General features: G+C 39.9%; 1 protein-coding gene across 9 annotated transcripts in view; it reads left to right on the top strand.

The window, feature by feature from the left end:
* GRIP1 (glutamate receptor interacting protein 1) overlaps positions 1–23,605 on the top strand; it is a 562,796-nt gene extending 539,191 nt beyond the window's left edge. For 7 of the 9 annotated variants that reach the window (XM_039342266.1, XM_039342264.1, XM_039342261.1 and 4 more), the window contains 4 exons: positions 3,476–3,578; positions 15,242–15,475; positions 20,418–20,564; positions 21,915–23,605. In XM_039342266.1, the coding sequence (XP_039198200.1) occupies positions 3,476–3,578; positions 15,242–15,475; positions 20,418–20,564; positions 21,915–22,151 (721 nt within the window). In that variant the 3' untranslated portion in view covers positions 22,152–23,605. Of the gene's footprint in view, positions 1–3,475; positions 3,579–3,718; positions 3,764–15,241; positions 15,476–20,417; positions 20,565–21,914 lie in introns of all 9 variants that reach the window. The other 2 variants (XM_039342269.1, XM_039342268.1) reach the window with 2 other exon arrangements.
* The last annotated feature ends 245 nt before the right edge of the window (positions 23,606–23,850 follow it).

The raw sequence follows: 23,850 nt of genomic DNA, 5'->3' as shown, positions 1-23,850 counted from the left end.
TATCGGTAGACCCTTATGTGGGTCTTAAATTGCCCTGGAGGGGCGACCACCATCGAGGAGGCTTTTGCTCAGCTGCAGTGGAGCGGCGGCTCCCCCTACAATCCGAGCTAACTCCGTAGGGCCGATAGAGAAGAAGATTGGTCAGAAAAATGGCCAATCACTTCGCTGTGCCAGCTGAAATCAGAAAATCATCTAAGCATAAAGAACCACCATGGTGAATCCGGGTGAGACCTTTCCTCCCTCTATCCATTCTGAACTATTTTTCCTGCAAAGAGCTTGCTTTTTGGATGACTTCCCTATTCTAAGAAAGCAGCTTCTGTCTGTTTGGGGGAAAAAATACTTTAAACAAAATTACAGAATAGCACTTATTATATTTTGAACCTTTTGGATATTGGGCATCCCTGGAAAGATTCCTAACTTAGAGCATTATTTTATTTACTGTACTGAAGATATTTGTTTTTTTTCTGTCTCTTTCGTTGTCATTCTTAATGAGATAAAGGCTTTTAACGTGCAAAGAAAAAGCTTTTTATAGCTTACTGAGGACATTTTGTGGCGAAAATATCTACTGCAATTCTAATGTCTTTGTTTTTGGTGTTTGGAGAACACTACTTTAGGAATTAACAAGAAGAAAAGATAAAGGCTTGGAAACAGCTGTGGGTTGTGTTTGTGATTTAAAAATTGTGGAGGTGGATGTATATGGACTCTTAATAAATATAGTTTCCACAAAAAGATTAAAAGACTCTTTTACTATGGAAATAGAAGACTTTTACCCACAGTTTGATTATGAGCTATGATTATGATATTGGAAAAAATATTGGAAATGACAGAGGAGATGAAGTCATGGAGAAAAACTAAAGGTTATTTTGCAGAACCACAAACTGAGCCTCAGACTTTAAAAGATCAACCTATAGGCCAAGAAGAAGCCCATATGCAACAGTATACACAATCTGAGATGGAAGAAGAAGTTACTGATCAATTGAATTCTGGACTGGATTATGAGCTGATATTGGAAAAAATATTGGAAATGACAGAGGAGATGAAGTCATGGAGAAAAACTAAAGACCATCTTCTAGAATCACAAGCTGAGCCCCAAATTTTAAAAGACCAATCTACAGGCCAAGAAGAAGCTTATATGCAACAGTGTACACAATTTGAGGTGGAAGAACTCACTGATCAATTGAACTTTAGAAAAATTCTGGACCCAAAATCCCAGATTGAGACCTTAAATAACTACTCTATAAATCAACTAACTACTACAGAGGAGGATATTTCACAACTCTATGTACAAATGGAGATCTTTGAAGATCAAAAAATGAAGTGAAGTTCTCCCATTGCCAAAATTAACAGAAATTGATAGCCAGACGCGATTGATTGAAAGTTATGACAACCTGGATAATCAAGCTGAAATTATAATATGGAATAAAATGGACTATATTGCTTATATGATGCTGGAAGAAGGGGAAAAGAATTTTGATCAGATCGATTTGTTGATAAACTTTAGTACTCAAATAATGAGATTTGATGACATAGATGCAACATTACGGAAACCAGCTTGGTATAGAAAAAAAGCCAGAGTTAGATTTAAAAATGTGATTTAAAAAAGACTTTAGAAATTTGGACTGATTTGACAATCTAATTGAGTAAATGAAAGCAGTAAGATAATAATTGGTGTAATAATATGTTTGTCTTAGATACGATAGTTAGTTTGGTTGAGAGTTAAATTTTACTTAACAGGTTGAAATGATTCTTTTTTTGTTTTTTTTACTCTCTTTATATAGAAAACTATTTTGTAATAGCAGAAGAATTAGAGAGATCTATGATAAGAGAAGAAAGGGTATTAATTAATGATGTATTAAATTAAGAGATGGAATATATGTGAAAATATTATAATGTTATTCTTGGAATATTATGTGTGTTGTAGAAGGGATACCCAAAATTTTATTAATATGTTTGTTTAAGATCAATTGGAATATTTTTATTGAAATTAGTGGAGCTTAAAAGCAGGAGTGATTTATGTAGATGTAATAGTAGGGATGATTCTGTGGATTGATTGAATTTTAAGAAGAAATAGATTAAGCTAAATTTGTTATATCATGTGAGGAAATAGAGGGGGGAATTTTTTTTAAGGTATTAATTTTAGTTATATATATATGACTTGTTTTGTTATGATTGATTACCCTTTCAACATGGTGTTTTCCTGAGCATTTTGATGTTAAAATTAAAAAAAAAACAATAAAATGTGTATAAAAAAAGATATAAAACAGGTTATAATCCATATATTGATGACACCAAGCCTCATATCTGGAGGATGATCTCTCCCAGAATTTCCTGTAGCTGTTAAAAAATAATGGACAGAGAGAACTATGAGGCACTCCACAAAGCAGAAGTCTCATGGCAGATCTCTCTTCTCCCACTACCACCAATTTCTACTTCAGGAAGGAGAACAACCAATACAAAACAATACCTCCCACTCCAATCCCTTGGAGATGGTCCAGAACAGTGTTTCTCAACCTTGACAATTTTAAGGCATGTGGACTTCAACTCCCAGAATTCCACAGCCAGCATTGCTGGCTGTGGAATTCTGGGAGTTGAAGTCCACATGCCTTAAAATTGTCAAGGTTGGGAAACAATGGTCTAGAAGAATACCAAGCTCTGTGGTATTAAATGCTATGAGAAGTCAAGAAGGACCAAGAAAGTTATACTTGATGATCTTAGTCTTTCCAATGGTCATCCAGAAGTGCATAAAATGCTGTCTCCATTCTGTAAACTGGCCTGAAACCTGACTGCCAATAGTCCAAACATTCTACTTTCTGTAGTGCTTTCTGAACTTGCAGGACCACCACTTTCTCCACAATTCTTCCTCGAAAGGAAGGTTTAAAGATAAAGTTATCCAAAACTTAACAGACTGAATGACAGATGCTTGAATAGGAGATGTAGCATTCCTGACTCAGCAAAGCATTGATAATTGCTCAAATGGCTTTCCATCTTTCCTTTACATCTTCAAAATTTTCTGCATGCTTCTAACTCCACAATTTATAGCAGGTAGAATGAAAAAATGCTAAGAATAAAAAGCAGTGAAAGTGACTTCCCAAAGAAAAGCAGACTAGAGGCTTGTTATTTTTGGAGAGCTGATAATTATCTATTTGTCTTGCAAGATATTGTTACTCATTTTATATTTCACATTTGTATAATTAGAGACAGAAAGAGAGAGAGAGAAATAGAGAGGGAGAGACTTTCAGTACAATTATTTTTAAAAATCAACAGCAGTTTGAGTCAAGTCAGCAAAGACCTGTTATAAATTCATATACCAGTCACTGCACAGCCCAGTTCATCAGCTGTGTCTCCTCTGCCTTGTTATCTAGCTCCCACAGACACCACACAAAAAATCCTTGTTGTTACTATGTACTGCAAGCATTTCCTGTGAAGTTGGTTGTGATGTTCTCTATTACTTTAGCAAACCTTTCTCTGACTCTAGTTTTACAGGTGTCCCTGAGCCTGACCAGGAGGAAAACTTCTGGTCCCAAGCACTGGAAGATTTGGAGACTTGTGGACAGTCAGGAATTCTGAGGGAATTAGAGGTAGAAGCAATCTACTCCTTCATAACAAACTAATTTCTTTTTTTCAATTAACACTCATTTTTGTTGGGTTTTCCCCTCCTTTTGTCTAAGTTTGCATTAATCTCACAAAATCATTTTAAAGCTTTAACCCCTCTCCACAGGACAAGGTTGACAGGTGTCTGTATTTGAGAAACATGGCTCTCTTGGTACTTACCCTTTAATGTTTATATTTTTGCTTGCATAGCTCCCTTTGCTAACCCTCAATCAAGCAATTACTTTCCATGGATCTGCTGCTGAAATTTGTGTGAGCAAAAGCTTCTCCTGTGGTACTTCTGGCTGCATTTGTTTGCAGGCTTACTTTGCCTTAACAGCACACATCCCATTCTTTTCTAGCAGCTTTTATAAAAAATTTCCTGGCATGTATCTCTCGCAACAGAACTGAATTTGAATTATAGGGAACATAAATGAAAACAAAATTTCCACACATTTTTACAATTAGATTCACCACATGAACTAATATAGCTACAAAAGATTTATATATTTAGTGGGGGTTTTGCTGTTGCAATCTCCCATATTAACTTTGCACTCAGTTAGTTTACTTCAAAAACAGAGTAACCACATACTTTTTAAAAAAGTATGAGCTTTGCCCCATTTTACTACTTTCTTGCCACAGTTGTTAAATGAATCACTGCAGTTGTTAAGTTAGTAATACAGTTGTTAAGTGAATCTGGCTTCCCAATTGATTTTGTTTATCAGAAGGTCGCAAAAGGTGATCACATGACCTCGGGATGCTGTAACCATCATAAATATGAATCATTTGCCAAGTGTCTGAATTTTGATCATGTGACCACGGGTGTTAAATCCTTCGTTCGTGTGCAAATGATGAAGACACATGGTGACAACTAACAATGCTTTATTCTCGTACTCCAACTCCAAGCAAAAAGCAAAAGGCACACAGGCCTTTTTATAGGGCTTGAAACCCGGACAGAGTGAACCAATAAGAGTTCTTCTTTCTTCGCGCCTTGTGCACATGCACCGCTCTGTCTGGTCCAGGGCAGCTTTTAGAATGCCCGGGACCATTTGCAGCAATTCTGGGCCTGCTGAGTTTCCTCATCAGGCCCAGGACACAACACCCCTCCCCCCTGGATAGAACACACACAATTCCAATTTTCTTTAAAATAATAATAAAATAAATTAAAAGAAAATAATAGTCTTCTCACATGCAGACACCCTTCTTATAACTAATAGAGTTAGCTAACCAACCCACTCTCTAATGTGGACTTCGTGTATCATCTTCTACCCAACATAGGTCCCATCTCCTCAACCTAGATCTGTAAGGTCCCTTGTACTGACAAGAACCTCACATATTCGCCTAGATGCTTAGGAGGGGCCTTAGCCCGTTGTGACCTACGCAAGGTTAGGGAGGGTGCCTGGCCTGTCAGCTCACTTGCCCGGCTAGGCAGACCAGGACTTGTTCTTAAGGGCACCTGGCCTACCGGCTCATCTGTTGGGCTTGCTAGACCAGGACTTTTATGCACAAATTTTGCAGGTGACCCCTGGTGAGGCATACCGACACAATTGCCAGAGTTCTCCCCAGGCTCCGTGAGAGCAGTTGAAATTCCCCAACCCTCTGAATTGGCTGAGGATTCCCCAACTACCCTGGATGGCTCCAGGGAACTTAGCCCCTCAAGCTCGCCACCAGTCTCGGACGTGACCTGCATTGCAGGCGTGTCCCAATACTCCCAGTCCCCTGTGGCTGAGGTGCCAGAGTCAGGAGCTGCCTCTATGGCAAACCCCGCCTCAGGTGAATTCCTGTTTGGAGCTCTTGCAGATATGCATGACTCCCTGTTCGGCGCAATAGCTGAACTCTGAGGGTGCCCTTGCACCTCCCTCCCCTGGGAAATCCCTAGTGATCTGCGGTACTTCCCAGGAACAGTGAGATTGTGTCTCAGAAGGTTGACCTGAAGTGTGATGTGGTTCCTGGGCCCCCTCCCCCCTGAGAGTGGAGGCAGGGGCAGAATCCACAGGGGACAACCGCCAGCACAGTTGATCGATGTGACGCTGCAGGACACGGCCATCTCCCAAGGTCACTTTGTATGAGAGAGGTCCAGAGATCTTACAGATGACAGCAGGAACCCACAGATGACCAGGAACGTAGTTCCTAGCCCAGACCGGATCACCCAACTGTAGACTCCTGGGTGCCCGTGGTTGTGACACCTGTGAAGCCACCCGGTCTGGATGCAACCTGTCCAACTTAGTAATGAGTCTGCGACCCCAGCAGAGTTCAGCTGGGCTCTTCCCAGTGACCCAGTGCAAGGTGTGGTGCGGTGTGCAAGAAGAAAATCAGCTAACCTGTGATGCCAGCTACCGAACATGACTCTTTTGAGTGCGTCCTTGGTGGTGCGCACCATCCTTTCAGCTTGCCCATTGGTGGAAGGGTGGAAGGGAGCTTACGTTGCATGCGGATCAGGTTGGCCTGAAGAAAAGCCTGGAACTCAGAAGAGGTAAATTGAGGGCCATTGTCTGAAACCAGGACATCTGGAAGTCCATGTGATGCAAAAATACCTCTCAACACCAGTCCTGGCAGTAGTAGTGGAGGAAACAGAAACAACCTCTAGCCACTTGGAATGGCTATCAACAAGGATAAGGAAGAATTGCCCTTGGAAGGGCCCAGCATAATCTAAATGTACCCTTGACCAAGGGGTGTGTGTCTCCTCCCACTTGTGTACAGGGGCCTGAGGCATTTCAGGCTGTGATTGTTGGCACACTTGGCACCCATGCACCTGAGCCTCAATAGCTTTATCAAGCCCAGGCCACCAAAGATGGCTGTGTGCAAGCACTTTCATCCTGACTATCCCTGGATGTTCCTCATGCAGAGAGATCAAGACTCTAGACCAGCAGTTCTCAACCTGTGGGTCGCGACCCCTTTGGGGGTCGAATGACCCTTTCACAGGGGTTGCCTAAGACCATCGGAAAACACATATTTCCGATGGTCTTAGGAACTGAGACACTGCTCCTCTATCTGTCTCCAGGCGGATAAAAACAACACAGAGAATGTGTTGGAAGGAGAGAATGAAATAGCTGGAATCTGGGACAGCTGTAAAGTCGTATCCTTCTGTTTTGGGAAACTTCCATGAAAAAGCATTAAGCATCCCACCCACCCAACCCCTTCTTGTTCTCCTTTCACAGCCTCCTCGCAGACAAAGAAGGTCGTTTTCTGGGGGGGGGCATACGGAGGGAATGCTTCGAAAGTTTGCCCCCCCACCCCACCCTCCCTTCCTCAAATAATTTGGCTCCTCTTAGCTCGCTGGGAGGGGAATGGGAGCTGCGCACGTGTGCGCTGCAAAATGGGCTCCCTCGCCAAATGCGTAATCCACTTTGGTGAAGGAGGGTGGAGGGTGGAGAAGGAAGCCATTGGGTTTACTTGCAAGTAAGCATCCCAGAGGCTCCTTCTCCTTGCTGCCGCCACCCTTAAATGATTCCCTCCTGAAGAAGTTTGCTTTCTAGATATCTAACTTTCCCCATCCTAAAAAAGGTCTTTGGCAGCACAAGAGAAGGCGAGGGAGAAGGGTTGGGGGGGAAAACACCAAATAAACCCAGGGAACCCGTTAATCAATGCGCAGCCTTAGCGGGGTAAAGGGCTGAACCGGGACTGGCTCTCCCCCTTACTTGTGAATAAACGCTGTGGGGTATCTGCCAGCGGGAGGGGAGCGACCCTCCGGGATCCTGACTGCCAGCTGGATCAGGCGCTTGGAGAAACAGATCCCGGAGAGGGAATAAAAGTCGGAGCGGGTGAGGCTTCGACCCCCTCCAGTCTTTGAGGACCCCCCCCCATCCAATTGTCCCTCTCCCCAGCTGGAGACCCTCCGGAGCAAGATGGGGTTTTTTTGGAGAGTGATAGGGAGGTGGCGGCTTGGCAGGCAGGTCCCGCCTGCCCGTGAATATCGGGCCCACGGGGCTCAACACAGAGTCAACGGTCCAACATAACTTCCCTCCTCAGATGAGAAAGAAGGAATCTCTCCTGCCCATGTCCTTCCCACCCCCCTCAAGTGACAACAGGAGATTGCAGACAACTAAGTCAGCCAGTGCAGAAAGCCCTGGAATGGCCAGTCCAGGGCGCCTGGTTGCAGTGCTGGATGTCTTTTGCTCCTCCTAGAAGCCGGTGGCAAGAGAAAGAAGTCGTTCAAACTTCAAGCTAGCTACTGGACACCTATTCGGACTTTTGTTTCCTTTTTTTTATTATTTTTGAGTACTTGTCTGCCAACCCACCCCATCTATAAAAGAAAAAGTCTTCCACCCAAGCATAACTTTTAAGGATTTTAAGGATCTTTGAGAGGAAGAGAGGGAGAGAGAAATAGAGAGAGGGAGAGAAAGAAGGAAAGAGAAATAAAGAGAGGGAGAGAGAGAGAGAGAGAGAGCCAGGGAGAGAGAGAAAGAGAAAGAGGGAGAAAGAGAAAGAAAGAAAGGGAGACAGAGGGAGAGAAAGAGGGAGAGAGAGGGAGAGAGAAAGAAAAGGAGAGAAAGAGAGAGAAATAGAGGGAGAGAGAGAGTGAGAGAAAGAGGGAGAGAGAGAGAGAGAGAGGGAGAGAAAGGGAGAAAGAGTGAGAGAGAAATAGAGGGAGAGAAAGGGAGAGGAAGGGGGAGAGAGAAAGAGGGAGAGAAAGAAAGGGAGAGAGAAATGGGGAGAGAGGGAGAGAGAGAAAGAGAGGGAGAGAGAAAGAAAGAGGGAGAGAGAGATTAAATTAGTAACATGGTTGTTAAGTGAATCTGGTTTCCCCCATTAACATTGCTTGTCAGAAGGTTGCAAAAGGCGATCACATGACCCTGGAACAATGTGACCATAATAAATACGAATCAGTTGCCGAGCATTGAAATGTAAATCACATGACCCTGGGGATGCTGCAACGGTCGTAAGTGTGAAAAATGGTCATGTCACTTTTTTCAGTGCCTTTGTAACTTTGAACAGTCACTAAGCAAACTGTTGTAAGTCAAGGACTACCTGTACTTTATCACTTTTTTCCATTTGTAACAATGAAAATACATCCTGCATATCAGATATTTACATTGTGATTCATAACAGTAGCAAAATCACAGTTATGAAGTAGCAACGAAAATAATTTTATGGCTGGGGGTCACCACAACATGAGGAACTGTATTAAAGGGTCGCGGCATTAGGAAGGTTGAGAACCACTGCTCTAGACCTCAATGAGGCTGGGATGACTACCCTGCTACCCCATAAAAGGCACCCATTAAAGGTAAACAGTGCATGTCTCCTTTGCCAAAAGCTTTGAAATGTCGCATCTGGACACGTGTCAGGCCATTCTGACAACACCCATGTCAGCACGCGTGTAAGCGTGTGATCAGTAGCAGTTTCAGCAGCCACGTCCCTAGCATTGAGGGGAGATTCAGGCAACTCTTGAATGGAAAGAATATTTATGGCAGGAGCAGGGTCTGCTTCTACCTGAGTTAAAGGCAATTAGCTTAGGCCATCTGCATGGCCCATTTCTTTTCCAGGTTTGTGAACTAGAGTGTAGTCATATGCTGACAGGAAAATGGACCATCTCAGCATACGAGGAGAAATGATATGTGGTGTCTGTTTGTTAGTAGTAAACAAACCAAACAGAGGCTTATGGTCTGTATAGACCGTGAAGTGGTGGCCATATAAGAAATCAAGAAATTTCTTTATGCCAGCCACTATGGCCAAGGCTTCTCTGTCAATCTGAGCGTAATTCCGCTCTCCAGATGACAGAGTACTTGAATAATAGGCCACAGGGACTTGTGTCCCATCAGCCTTCAGATGGCTAAGTACTGCTCCCACCCCATAAGGAGATGCATCGCATGCGATGCAGACAGTCAGTTGCTCACTGAAATGCACTAACACAGCATTAGAAGTAAGCAAGGCCTTAATCTCATTGAAGCTCTTGTCATGGACTTCAGTCCACTGCAAGGAGCCTGCTTGTCTAAGAGCCTATGTAACGGCTCTGCCACTGCAGCTTTGTGTGGGAGAAATGCATGGTAAAAGTTTAAGAGGCCCAAGAAGGCTTGCAGCTCACTCTTGGACTTGGGGCTTGGGGCCTGCTGAATAGCTTGTAGTTTAGCTTCAGCAGGGTGAATGCCTTGGGCATCAATCCTGAAACCTAAGAAGTCAGTGGAAGTGACTCCTATCTTGCATTTATCCTGCTTTAGCTTAAGGCCAGCTTTTCGAAAACGAAGCAAGACAGCCCTTAATCTTTCTGCTAAATTTTGCGATGACTCCCCAGCAATGAGGACATCATCGAAGTAGGGACAGGCCCCAGGAATACCTCAAAGTGTGCTCTCCATGACACTTTGGAATATGCTAGGGGCTACATTGACCCCAAATTGCAATCTCTTGACCTAGAAGGCCCCCCTGTGAGTTACAATAGTCTGGGCCTCTGCAGCTGCCTCATCAACAGGTAGCTGTTGATAAGCCTGTGCCAGGTCAAGTTTTGCAAAAATGTGCCCCCCCCCCTTGAGGGAGGCCAGGATGTGGCTTACAACAGGGACTGGATAAGCATGCTGTTGCAATGCCTTATTCAGTGTACACTTGTAGTCTGCACATATACGTATTTCCCCATTAGCCTTTAGAGGTGTTATTACGGGGCTTTCCCATGGACTAGAATCCCAGGTTCTAAAATGCCCTCCTGGAGCAATTTGTCCAGCACAGCATCTATCTTACCCTTGAGGGCAAAAAGTACCCTCCTAGGCTTAACCCTGATGGGCATGATGGTTGGGTTTAACCATAGCGAAATGGGAGGCCCCTTGTAGGATCCCAGTTCTGAACTAAACACATCTGCAAACTCCTTGCAAACCTCTGCAAGGCCTAGCGTTTGCAAGCTATGCAGCCCAGTTACTTGGATTCCCAGAGCCTCAAACCAATCGAGTCCAAAAAGACTTGTACATTCACCCCCAACAACCACCACATCTAGGGAACCTTCAAAACCCTTATACTGTACCTTAAGGGTGGCCTCCCCCTTAACACATACCATAGAATTTTGAAAATCAGTGAGTATTAGATTCGATGGCCTGAGTTTAACTCGAAGGCCACTACTGCTGCAAATCCTTTTGAAGGTTTTAATTGAAATAATGGAAAGAGCAGACCCAGTGTCCAACTCCATCAGTAAGGGAATCCCTTGCAACCTTACATTAATGGAAAGTTTCTTCTTAAGGGGCTTGTGTGTCCCTGTTTTCAGAATGGTCCTGCGCAATGCACAGAAACCCACCCTATGTTGGCTGGGGACCCTGGTACCTTTCTGAAGCAATTCTTCCTGAGGTTGAACATTCTGGCGACCCAAACGGACGGATGCAATGTGGACTTGCCTGCCACACACCCGGCAAATGGCGGAGCGGAACCGGCAATCAGCTCACTTGTGGTGTCCTCCGCACCCGAAGCATTGAAGAGATGCTGGGGCCTTGACCGGACGTCCCTTCTGCCTCCTCTCAGCTGGCTGGTGAAGTCTGTCGATCTCCTCTTCAGGATCCACTTCTGATCCTTCTTGAGCATCCTCTTGATGGACGGTAGCTGTGTCTGGAGGATTCCTAGTGAGGTGCAAGGCCTTCACAGCCCCACTGCTGCTTCCTCAGCTGCCACCTCTCGCAACGCATCTTGAAGGGAAACATCTTCTTTTGCAAAAATCTTTTGTTGTAAGTCTCTGCTCCTTAAGCCGCAGACAAAGCGATCTCGCAGCCTCTCTTCCAGATCCTTGAACTCACAAGGTCTGGCTGCTTGCCTTAAGGCCACAATAAAGTCCGCAGCAGATTCACCTGGCCTCTGGTCTCTCTGCTCGAACGCGTGCCTCCAAGCAATGATGGATAACTTCGGCTGGAAGTGTTCCTTCAACATTTTCTTCAAGTCAGCATATGTTACTGACTCCAGAGGTGCAGAGGCCACCAGATTTTCTGCGATTCAAAAGCTTTTTGTCCACATGCACACAAAAGAGTTGCTGCCTTCAGGCTGTCTTCTGTAATCTGATTTACTCTGAAGTAGTTCTCCACCCATGCTATGTAGGAATTCCATCTCTCTGGGTGGGAGACATCAAAATCAGTCAAGCGGCCAATCTTTGACATCGTAAAGTTTACGATCTTCACCACTCACTTCCTTTGCAAGCTGCTATTTGGGGAAAGGGTCCTTTAGCCGAGCTCACCCTCCAGCGACGCTATACTGACAGGCTGGGATGCTGATTCAGACGCCGTCTTCCCCTCTTCAGGACTTCCAGGGTAAGTCCTTAAATCTTTTGTTTCAGCTTGCAAAGGATCCCACCTTCATCACCAGTGTTAAATCCTTCATTCGCGTGCGAATGATGAAGACACATGGTGACAACTAACAATGCTTTATTCTCCTATTCCAACTCCAAGCAAAAAGCAAAAGGCACGCAAGCCTTTTTATAGGGCTTGAAACCCAGACAAAGTGAACCAATAAGAGTTCTTCTTTCTTCGCGCCTTGCGCATGCGCACAAGGCTGGCGCCGCTCTGTCTGGTCCCGGGCAGCTTTTAGAATGCCCGGGACCATTTGCAACAATTCTGGGCCTGATGAGTTTCCTCATCAGGCCCAGAACACAACAACAGGGATACTGCAACAGTTGTAAATGTGAAAAATGGTCATAAGTCAATTTTTTCAGTCTCTTTGTAACTTTGAATGGTCACTAAATGAACTGTTGTAAGTTGAGGACTACCTTAATTCCTTAATTACAGCAAAAATTAATATTCTTAGTTTATTTCTTCAGAAGGGTGAGTCTGCAAGAATTTTCTTTTATGCTCTTTTAAATTCCCAGTGTTGCAAAATTGTAAGATTTCTGTTTTCATCTTTATGTCATATGGAAATCACAGAGTGATCACAATGAATGTGAATGGCATTGACAAGATAAAAATCATGCTACTCAAGTTGACTGCATAGCCTCAGATCCATAGCTTCCATATTGCATGCCTGTTATTTAATGTGGATATGTTATATATTTAATTGACATTCTGAATAGTTGGGAGAAATGACTTATCAGTTTGGTTTAGTTCGGCCTAAGGCATGTAACTCAAGCTTCTCTTATGGATTTTTTCCTAAGAGCACAGCAAATGGATATGGAAATAGAATGAATATTTCAATAGTTTGAGAATTTTTTCATTTAAGAAGCCTTTTACAAAGTTAAATTAATTGGGTATATGTATAATCTTTTGCAAATTAATTGTTTTCTATTAGTCTAACCTTAAGTTTCATTCTTGTCAAAGTAGATCTAATGTTTTTTAAAATTATTATTTTGGTAGTAAGGAAAAATGCTTAAAGAATATGTCAGAAACTAAAACATTTTTAAAAGAAAATAATTTAAACCCTAAATTTATTGCTTTAATACAAACAGAGGAAATACTGAAAATAAAAATATATCTTCATATATGCAATGAAAACATTGGTTGCTAAATACAATAAGACAGTATATAATGGAAATGTAGCACATGTGAGAATTTTAGTGAGTGATTTAGCACTGAGCAGGGAGTAAGACCAAGGTCTACAATGTCTTCTTGGTTGTTAATGAATTAATGAATATATTTAAAAATCATGTTTGTGACTTTTAAATATAGGATGAGTGTTGGTTGTATAAAACCTTTGTATGTAACCAATGCTGTGTTGTAGACTGAAAACCCAAATGATTTGGGTTCATAGCTCTGAAAATTAAAATATTGAAAAGTAAAATAGTTGTATTTGTTGGAGAAATGGGATGAATGATTGCAAATTAGATGTAAATAGGGTAAATAGATAAACATGTACTTTGCTAGAAGGTTTACCTTGGGAATTATATAGAAACATAGGTTTAAAAATGCTGTTGGAAAGCTAATGAATAATATGTTATGTATTGCGATAACCAAAGGTTTGCCAAAGGAAAAAAAGTTGGAGTGTGTTTCTGTCCACTTTGTTATGCTGAAATGAGAGTTGGTATATCAGGTGAAACATAAAAGTAATTTAAATGCAGTGTGAATGGTGATTCTGCCAATGTCTTGTATGATGATCTGAAGGCTATGGAGTAGGAACAGGCTAAACCCTGCCAAAGTTGTGAGGTTTTGGACACACACACACATCCCAAATTGGAGATATTTCATATTTAATCTTATTTGGAATGACAAACCACCACCACCACCACCATCACCACCCAAAGAACTGGTACACAATTTTGGGATCTTCTTGGACTCACAGTTGCTGTTCAAGGAGCAGGTGGCAATGAGACAAAAAAGGCCTTTATATAAATCTATCTTCAGAACCATTTCCTCTGTTACATGGAACAGGAGGTCCTTCAGAAAGTCACTTGTGCTTTGATTGTCTTGGGCATGGCCTACCACACAGTGTTCTACATAATGCTGCCCTTGAAACCTACTTAGGAGCTGCAGCTGGTCCAGAATGCAACAGCAATTATCTGTAAGCCTTATTAGGCCCATGTAATGTTTTTTTCTCCTTGAGTTACTCTAGTTACCAGGATTCTTTCTGGTGCAATTCAAAGAATTAGTTATGGTCTATGATGGGGGTCTTCAAACTTGGCCCTTTGATGACTTGTGGACTTCAACTCTCAGAATTCCTCAGCCAGTATGCCTGGCTGAAGAATTCTGGGAGTTGACGTCCACAAGTCATCAAAGGGCCAAGTTTGAAGACCTCTGGTCTATGAAGCCTTCATGACATAAGACTTAATTATGTAACACCATCTTTTGTAGCTATTGCCAAGCCTATACAATTGGGCAAAGTGAGCATTGGCATTCATTATATGCCATCAACTTGATGGGACATAGGAAGTTCTCTGCTGTAGTACTTAAGAAGCATGTATGGCAGGGGTGTCAAACTGCCGGCCCATGGGCCAGATGCATCATAGCGAAACTGCACTCACCCCATTGCCGGCAATGGCAAAAAATCCTGATACGTCACGTGAGGTTGCGAGTTTGACACCCCTGATGTATGGTAAAACAAATGAATGGATGCTCAACAAATGTGACCTGAATACAAAAATTAATAAACTGTGTAGAACAAGCAAGTGCCTGATTAGAGAGACTGAGAGGATCAAATTGCCAAGTAGATATATATGAATATATATATATGAAGGAAGTGTATATGGATCAGGAAAAAAGAAAAGATTGAGAAAATTGTGGTTAGATAGAGTTAGTAAGATCCTTAAAAGAGGAAGATTTTAAAAAAAGTAAAAAGACTATATGAAATAGTATATGTGTGTTGTTGTAAACTAGATCCAGCTGTATTTCCTTTTACTTTTCTTAAATCATGATTTATTTTCTTTGCCTTACTCTGTCTTACTCTGCTTCTGCTACTGTGCGTAATTTTGGTTACTCCAAAAGGGGAGATCATCATGATGTGTGTCTACCTGTGTGTCTCTCTATCTGTGTGTGTGTGTGTGTTTGTGTTTAGGTGTAATCCTGTTATGAATTAAAGGCAGGGCTTTATCTGGAAAAGTTCAACTAAATACTTCTAATAAAACTTCGTATACTTTTATACTGATCCACTGGGGAATCTCAGGGATCTTCCCCAATTTCCCAATCAGATTGTTCATCTATTCTCCAAGCCATTTGCTTGCCCTGAGCAACCATATTTTGACAATAACAGCAGAAAAATATGCTACTTTTCAGTAGGAATATATCTTCTTTATTATGTTATGTATTATATTTTTACAACCTGTTTATTAATGCTGCAGGCTACAATTATGTCAGGGAGTACAGTGAGCCTGAATCATGATAACTCTCAAGTTCGCAGCCATCTAGGAAGACAAGCCAGCTTTCAGGAAAGAAGTACTTCGAGGCCACATTATAGCCAGACCACTCGAAGCAACACATTGCCTTCAGATGTGGGGAGGAAGTCCATAGCCCTTAGGAAAATGAAGCAAGAGATGAAAGAAATCATGTCCCCAACTCCTGTGGAGTTACACAAGGTAGCAACTTTTTGATTTCACCTTCTGGCTAAGCTCTGCATTATAAAGTATTGCAAAGAAACTTCTCACCTGATGGTACCTCTGCAAATGCTGCAAAAAGGGCTTACAATATCAATCGCAAACATCACATCCATTGTAATGGATAGATTTTGCTGGAAATGTAACCTGCTTTTGAATATTTTATATTGATGAAAGGTCATCTATATGTCATCCATTCAAGTAACTAAATATTAAGAAAATTAAAAAGCTTTTCTACATATTACCATGTTTTGACATTTTTTTTTGTGAGAGACCTGGAATTATTAGATGAAATGGATAGCTCTATAAAATAGATACAAATAGTCCTTGACTTACAACTCCAATTGAGCCTAAAATTTCTATTGCTGAGACAGTCATTAAGTGAGCTTTGCCCTATTTTATAGCCTTTCTTGCTACAGTTGCTAAGTGAATCACTGCAGTTGTAAAGTTAATAAAATGGTTGTTAAGTGAATCTGGCTTCCCCATTGACTTTGCTTGTCAGAGGGTTGCAAAAGAGGATCACACAACACCAGGACGCTGCAATTGTCATACATATGAACCAGTTGCCAAGCAGCTGAATTTTGATCACATGGCTATGGGTATGCTGCAATGGTTGTAAATGTGAAAAACAGTCACTTTTTTCAGTGACATTATAACTTCAAATGGTCACTAAACGATATGTTATAAGTCAAGGACTACAGATAGATAGATAGAGACAGACAGATAGACGCGAGTTTATCCCACAAAATGTAGATATGGATGTATTTCACTCCACATATTTCTCCAGCAAGGTCACATAATTGTTTGTAATGACACATGCAAAATACAATAAAGAGAAATTGGTTAGTTGAGTAAACATGTTGATCACATATTTGACTTAAGTGTTGAACATGGAGATGGAAGTTTGCAACCTTACCCCTGTCTCTTTCTCTCCCTACCTACACAAAATAATTTTCCTTCCCAGGACACACAGATTAAGGATGGGGAAAAGAGGGAGAGAGAGAGAGAGAGAGAGAGAGAGAGAGAGAGAGAGGGAGGGAGGGAGGGAGGGAGAGAGAGAGAGAGAGAGAGAGAGAGAGAGAGAGAGAGAGACTAACTTGTCTGATTTTTTTTCTTCTGTGAAGCGCTTAGGCTAACCATAAGAATATATCCAATATAATCAACGGGCATAATAAATTAGCATTCATTACCAATATTCAGTATTTTATTTGTTTTCCAATGTGCTGCTTTAGAATATATACTCCCCATTCTTAAATACCCACAGAGATACTTCAGATAAAATAAATAAATGGATAAACATACAAACAACTGAAACTGATTTAAATGCTCTGACATTCATATTATTTTAACTCCAGCTAAACTCAGCATGCAACCAAATATTTATTCATTTATGTTTTATATTTCTGATCTGCACATCTCCATCAACGAGTTACAATTCCTAAGGGAAAGATATTAGTGCTTGTCTTCAAAGTGTAAGGTAACTATCCAAAATACATATTTTGAACCTGTAGTCAAAAAGAATATGGAAGAGAATACTTAGAGTTAGATAAAATTTCATGTTTATATTTTTATATTTTTACACATTTTTCCTTCTAAAAATTGTGGTAATGAAACTTTTTATAATTGCTAGATTCTCTGACTTTTATGTTAGAGTAGAATTATTGCAGTATATTATTCCAACCATCAAAAGTATCACAAAGATGCCTATTGGTATCCCTCCATGGAGATGTAGGAAGAGGTAAGTTTTCATCATATATAGCTGCTTCTTTTCTTGTTACATTACAGTAGAAAAATGTCTGTTAATCATAACCTCCTGTTATAGTTAAGCCAGGAAATTATAGCTATCTTTTAAACAAACCAAATTTTGTTTAAAACTGAACTTAATTTATGATTCCAGTTTGTTCCAATCTGATAAACCCTGATTTCAGCCAAAGCAGGAGACTGTACTTAAAGGAAGATTTCCCACGCTATTGCAATGTAGCAAAGTAAATGATTGTTTGTGCTGATATAAGATGGTGGTAACAGAGACTCCACAACAAAGCAGTGATATCAGCTATCTTTTTCTTCAAAATATGATTCTCATAGACTCATAAGGTTGAAAGGGACCATTTGGATCAGTATTGGAATCTAAATTATAGCATCTCCAGGAGATGGCTGCCTGGCTTTCACTTCTACTAATCCCGTGAAAGGCAACCTACTTCTTCTTTCAATAGCTGGTTTCATCATCAAATTGCTGCAACTGCCAGGATGTTTTTTTTCCTAGCATACTGTTGGAATATGTTTTCTTGTAACTTACATCCATTATTCTGTGATCTGAACTCTGGAAGAAAAAAATAGGATTTTATTTTCTTCTACATTGTATCTTTTCAGCTATTTAAAGGGTACAATCATATCAACTCTCAGTTATATTTCTTTAGGGATAAATATATTGAACTCTTTTTTGTATCACTAAGATTTATTTTTTGTCTAATGATCCTTTTCTGAACATTTTCTATTTTTGCCAATGCTTCTTAAAGTATGATGCCTGGGACACAATACTCTAGGTCACGGGTTGGCAACTTATGGGTCTGGAGGCGCATGTGGCTTTTTCAGCCTTCTCCTGTGGCTCCAGGCTCCAGTCCTCCTCTGCCATTTGCAGAGAGAGAGAGAGAGAGAGAGAGAGAGAGAGAGAGAGAGAGAGGCACCTGCGCTTCCTCTCTCTCTCTCTCTCTCTCTCTCTCTCTCTCTCTCTCTCTCTCTCTCTCTCTCACATCTTCTGCTCACCTGGCCAGCTGACCTCATGCTGTTCTCCAACAAGCTGACAAGCTTATTGGGTGGGCTCCCTACCCTTGCTGCATCTTCGCAGGAAGCAGGAAGCAGCAGAAAGCAGCAGCTCTCGCTCTCTCTCTCTCTCTCTCTCTCTCTCTCTCTCTCTCTTTCTCTCTTTCTCTCTCTCTCTCTCATACACACACACACACACACACACACACACACACTTTTACTTAACTTAGTGGGCGAAGAGGACTGGCAGACCAAGGGCAGGAGAGAGCCAGCCCAATAAGAATGTGTGTCAGCTTGTCAGAGAACAGCGGGAGGCCAGCTGGCCAGGTAAGTAAAAGTGTGTGTTTGTGTGTATGTGTGTGTGAGAGAGAGAGAGAGAGAGAGAGGAAAGAGATGAGAGGAAAGAGAGAGAGGGAGGGAGAGAGAAAGAGAAAGGGAGAGGAAAGAGAGGGAGGGAGAGAGAGAGAAAAAGAGAGAGAAAGGGGGAGAGAAAGAGAGAGAAAGGGAGAGGGAGAGGAAAGAGCGAGAGAGAGGAAAGAGAGGGAGGGAGAGGAAAGAGAGAGAGAGAGAGGAAAGAGAGGGAGGGAGAGGAAAGAGAGAGAGGGAGAGAGAAAGAGAGGGAGAGGAGAGAGGAAAGAGTGAGGGAGGGAGAGGAAAGGGAGAGAGAGAGGGGGAAAGAGGGGGGAAAGAGGGAGAGGAAAGAGGAAGGGAGAGGAAAGAGAGAGAAAGAGAGGGGAAGAGAGAAAGAGCAAGGGAGAGAGAGAAAGAGAAGGAGAGAGAGAGAGGGAGGGAGAGGAAAGAGAGAGGGAGAGGAAAGAGAGGGGGAGACAAAGGAGAGGAAAGAGAGGGGGGAGAGGAAAGAGGGAGAGGAAAGAGAGAGAGAGGAAGAGGAAAGAGAGAGAGAGGGAGAGGGAGAGAGAGAAATATATATATGAATATATGTTGTCCTTACTGGACTTTTAATAAAGAACATTTAATGAAATATTTTGATTTTTTTTAAATTAAGAGATGAGGTATGGGGATAATTATGCTGTATTTAAAGATGGAAGATAAGCTACTAAAATTGTTTTCACCTGTTGGGATGAAGGAGAAAGGTCTTTTTTCCCCTCTCTTTCTCTGGCATAAAAATTTGTTTTCTTTGTAGCAGTTCATTGATTTCATAAATGCAACACACTATAGTTTTTTTATACTTCGCATAAAGGTAAAAAAAGAATGTATGGCAGTGTTATCTTCATTTTAGATGTCAAAAAGGTTTTGTGGCTCCCAATGTTTTCTTTTCTGTGAGAAATGGGTCCAAGTGGTTCTTTGAGTGTTCAACGTTGCTGACCCCTGCTCTAGGTGAAGTCCAGCTAAATTGAATATAATGGAATACTTCTAATGATTTAAAAATTATGCTTCTATTGATGTGTTTTCCTTTTATAGCCTCATGATTCTTTGTAATAAAGAGTGTGCAATAAACTACTATTCCAGGACATTTCACAAGTAGTGTTGCCAATATCTGTCAATCATATATCTATGTAGAATTTTACATTTCTGTATTAGTTTCATTGATATTTTCAGCTCATCTCTATAATATATTAATATGATTTTGAATCTTATTCCAGAGTATTAATGATCTCCTATTTCTTACCATCTGCAAAATGAATAAAAATGTTGGAGAATAGAATTCAGGATAAATCTTGTCCTACTCATTCAATTCTCTACTCCAGTTACATGAGAAATATGCTGAATTTGTATTTTGAGTCAGCCATGCATTTGCCATGACACTGCACTCATACTTGTAGTATGTCAGCTGTTTTGCAGCATATTATGCTTATGGTACTCCCCCAACCTACCAAGGAAGTTATCTGGTTTTAAAAATGATATAAGATTAATTTGCAAAGACTTGTTCTCTTCTAAAACTTACTAAATTAAAGTCAAGTAACTTATAATCTTGATATGATCTTCCCTAAGTATTCTAGATCTTGATGCAAAAAAAGATTTTTCATTAATATTATTTTTTTCATTAATATAATGAAAAGGGGCAAGGAAAGGAAATGAGTGGAAAATGCCAGAAAAAAACTATTGCTCATCCTTAGCCTATGAGAAAACGTGGGAAGATTAGGCAGAAAAATATTTCTGAATTTTTAACAAAGTCATGAGGAATTTCCTTATCCCTTGACAGATAACTTTATACAAGGATTCTAATATGGAGGACTTTGGATTCAGTGTCTCTGATGGCTTATTGGAAAAAGGTGTATATGTTAAAAATATTCGGCCAGATGGACCTGGAGATGTAGGTGGTTTGAAGCCATATGACAGACTACTACAGGTAGTATGAAACATTATATAATTTTGAACTCAGTTAATAAGAGAAGTCATTTAGTAAGTATAAAAGGGTTTATGTTAAGCAAATATTTAAACAGTTAAGCTCAACATTCAGACATTTGAGGATATTCTATATGAAACTGTGCAAATGGAGTTCTGCTTTCTCATTCACTTATTTTGTAACCCAAATAAAGGAGAATGTACTTTGGAAAATTCCATTCTATCCATGAATAGGATAGATACCAGCGTCATTAAATATCTGATAGAAAGGACCTTTTTTGTCCAATATAAAAATAGATAAAGTAATTAACCTACGAGTTGAGTGGTATTATTCAATGAAAAGAAGGAAGTGAAGGAAGAAGTGAGAAGGAGATATATATGGGACTGTAAATATAGCTACTTAAAAGTGGGATTCCTTTGCAGATTAATCTGAAGATTAGCTATAATTTAGCTGGAACTATTTTTCTAATGAATTTCAATCCCATTTGGAATACCTGCATAGGGGTCACTTCTCTTTTCTTTCCTTACTAATTTTCAGTTTCTCTTGCCTCATCTGCACTTTGTTCTGTTTCCCTTTTCTCTTATAGACCCTTCCCAATACAGATATCCTTACCCTGCATCCTGTCTCTGTCCTGTTTTTCCTTTATTTTTCTGCTTTCTGCTAAAGGAAAGAGGAGATTGCTACAATGTATGTGTAGTTTTGTGTGAGAAAACTGTGTGTGAAAGAGAATAGCTGATAAATGCAGATAGAGAGAACTCTCCAAATGAAGTTTCTTATTTTAGGCAATTCAACTTCAATAATTCAACTATATCTGGCAGTTTTTCTAAAACATCAGGAGCCCTTATGCAATGGAAGTATATGAATGCTGGAAATGAGTGAATGAATGAATGAATGAATGAGTGAATGAATTAATAAATGAATAAGGTAGGAAAGATGGTCATTTCATAGGATTTTTACTATTTGTTGTTGTTTACTCTTCTTTTGGGAAATAGTCCTAAATAATTCTAAATAAGAATTATTTATTATTTATTTATGTAAATACAGTAGTGTTTGCTGCACAGCTGCAACTGTGTATTCATTCTTTTTACACAGTATTGCTAAACACGGTGAGACTTCTGAATTAAATTAGATAGAATGGGGGGAAATCAAATTAAACTTATTAGCTTACAAAATTACACTCAGTTTAATTCATTATCTTGCAAATATTTTCTTCTTTATTTCAAGCTTTTTATTTGCCTGGACCTAAACTGTCTTATGTTATCCTTCACCTAAGAAAAACATGATACCATCTTTTATTGGCTTGCTTGACTTGTCTTTTTTTGTTGAAAACATTCTTAATTTTTTCCTTTTCAGGTAAATCATGTTCGGACAAGAGATTTTGACTGCTGCCTAGTTGTACCCCTAATAGCAGAGTCTGGTAATAAATTAGAACTTGTCATTAGTCGCAACCCATTAGCTTCCCAAAAGAAGAGCTCAGAACACCAGACTTTCCCAACAGGACAATGGAGCCACCCAAACAATGCCTTCCTTCAACAAAGTGGACATAACACAGGTTCAGAGATGAAATGGGAGCCTATGAACACTTTATAGCCAAAATGTATCAATCCAAGAGATTTAAATGGTGCTATTTTTTTTTTAATATGCCTGATACACTTGGAAACACAGATACTATCCAATGTTGAGAAGCACACAGGGAAGGTTCTGATTATTTCTCAAGGCTCATTCTTTGCGGCTTTCTTCCCAATCGAGTTTTCTTCTCACTTTTTTAATAACCACAAATAGTGCCATTTCAACTTGAATTCGACATGCAAGAGAAATTAATGACAAAAGTAACTTTTTTCCTGTTAATTAATCAAAAGAAACATTGTAAATGAAACTAAGCTCTTTTCAACCCGCATCAGGTCTCTGAAAAGAGTATCCCCAACTTGGAACATGAGTTTTTTTAAATCAAAATTTATATTAAAAGATGAGCTAATTGAAGAAAGGAATATCAAAATATTATCTCTATGCCCAAAAGATTATTGTATCATAGTTATTGTTTAACAAAGTGTACATCTGTTACCTCTGCTAAACAAAAAAAGGGGGGGGGAACCAAAAACTGTTACTTGTTCTGCAATCATTTCAGTAAAGTGCACACAGGAACCTGGAGGGTAAAACTTTAGATACTATTATAATATGATTTATTAGAAATTACATTATTCCCTATGCAATGATATACTGAATAGGATATGTCATGCAGCCTGTATGTATTTCGTACTTTTAGGTATTTGAAACATATAATGATTTTTTGTTTTAAAACAATAAGGCTTATGGAAACTAGGTTTAATAAGAAAAACGTTAAAGTACTTTTTTTTCTTAACTGAATTCCAGTAGCAAAATAATACTGATGCAAAAATATATGAACTGCTGTATTTAGGGAACACTTATATAAATGAACTTGTACAGCAACACAGGATTTTAAAGAAAAAATTAAAATAAATGAAATGTGTATTGATTTAAAGTATCTATTTAAATACTTTGTTGGAGCTCTCATTGACTCTGCCATTTGAAGACTTAATTTTAAAATGTAAATGTGTTTTATTCAGATATTCCCAAATTCTGCCGTTTCTCATTCAAAGCAATAAAATACTGCTAGTTGCTTTTGAGACCCACCAGCAGCTGCTTCGGTTTGTTCACTGTATTGTCTTGATAATTAAAAATGTTACTTAGTGACTGGAAAGACACCGGATTTTTCTGTGATAATGTTGAGCCTTTACATCTTAACACAATTTTGGGGGCCTCTTTGAATTATCAAAATACCCATAATACTCTTTTCTTCACTTATTAGAGAGCACGTTTCTATGCCCTATGCACTCCCATGACATTTTCTCACATTCCAGCACTGCCAGAAGAAAAAATAATTTAAATAAAATTGAATCCATACTATGAACCACTTAATATGTATTTTTATTTGTAACAATTAAACTAAAGTATTTTTGTACAAATTTAATACTTTAATAGCATGATATTTATCATCCATGTATGGTTTCTGGGAACTCAGATTGTTAAAAATTTGTATGGAAAATGTAAAAAAATTAATAAACATATTTAAAGACAATAGTCTGGATCCTAAAAGTAGATGCAGGAGAAAAATTATGGAGCATGACTTCTTTTACCATTATGGAAGAGTGGAAATGGGCAAAAAATGAGTCAACGCAAATTGCAAAGATGGAGCTGCAAACTTCATCATATAGTGAAAATTTTTATTTAGACAAACAGCTTACATAGGGAAATATTCCGCAATATTAGG

Source organism: Crotalus tigris, unplaced genomic scaffold (genome assembly GCF_016545835.1).
Source record: "Crotalus tigris isolate CLP2741 ecotype Arizona unplaced genomic scaffold, ASM1654583v1 scf7180000017782.1332974, whole genome shotgun sequence".
Lineage (NCBI taxonomy): Eukaryota > Metazoa > Chordata > Lepidosauria > Squamata > Viperidae > Crotalus > Crotalus tigris.
Note: the sequence above shows the minus strand (reverse complement) of the source record. Positions and strands in the feature narration are given on the sequence as shown.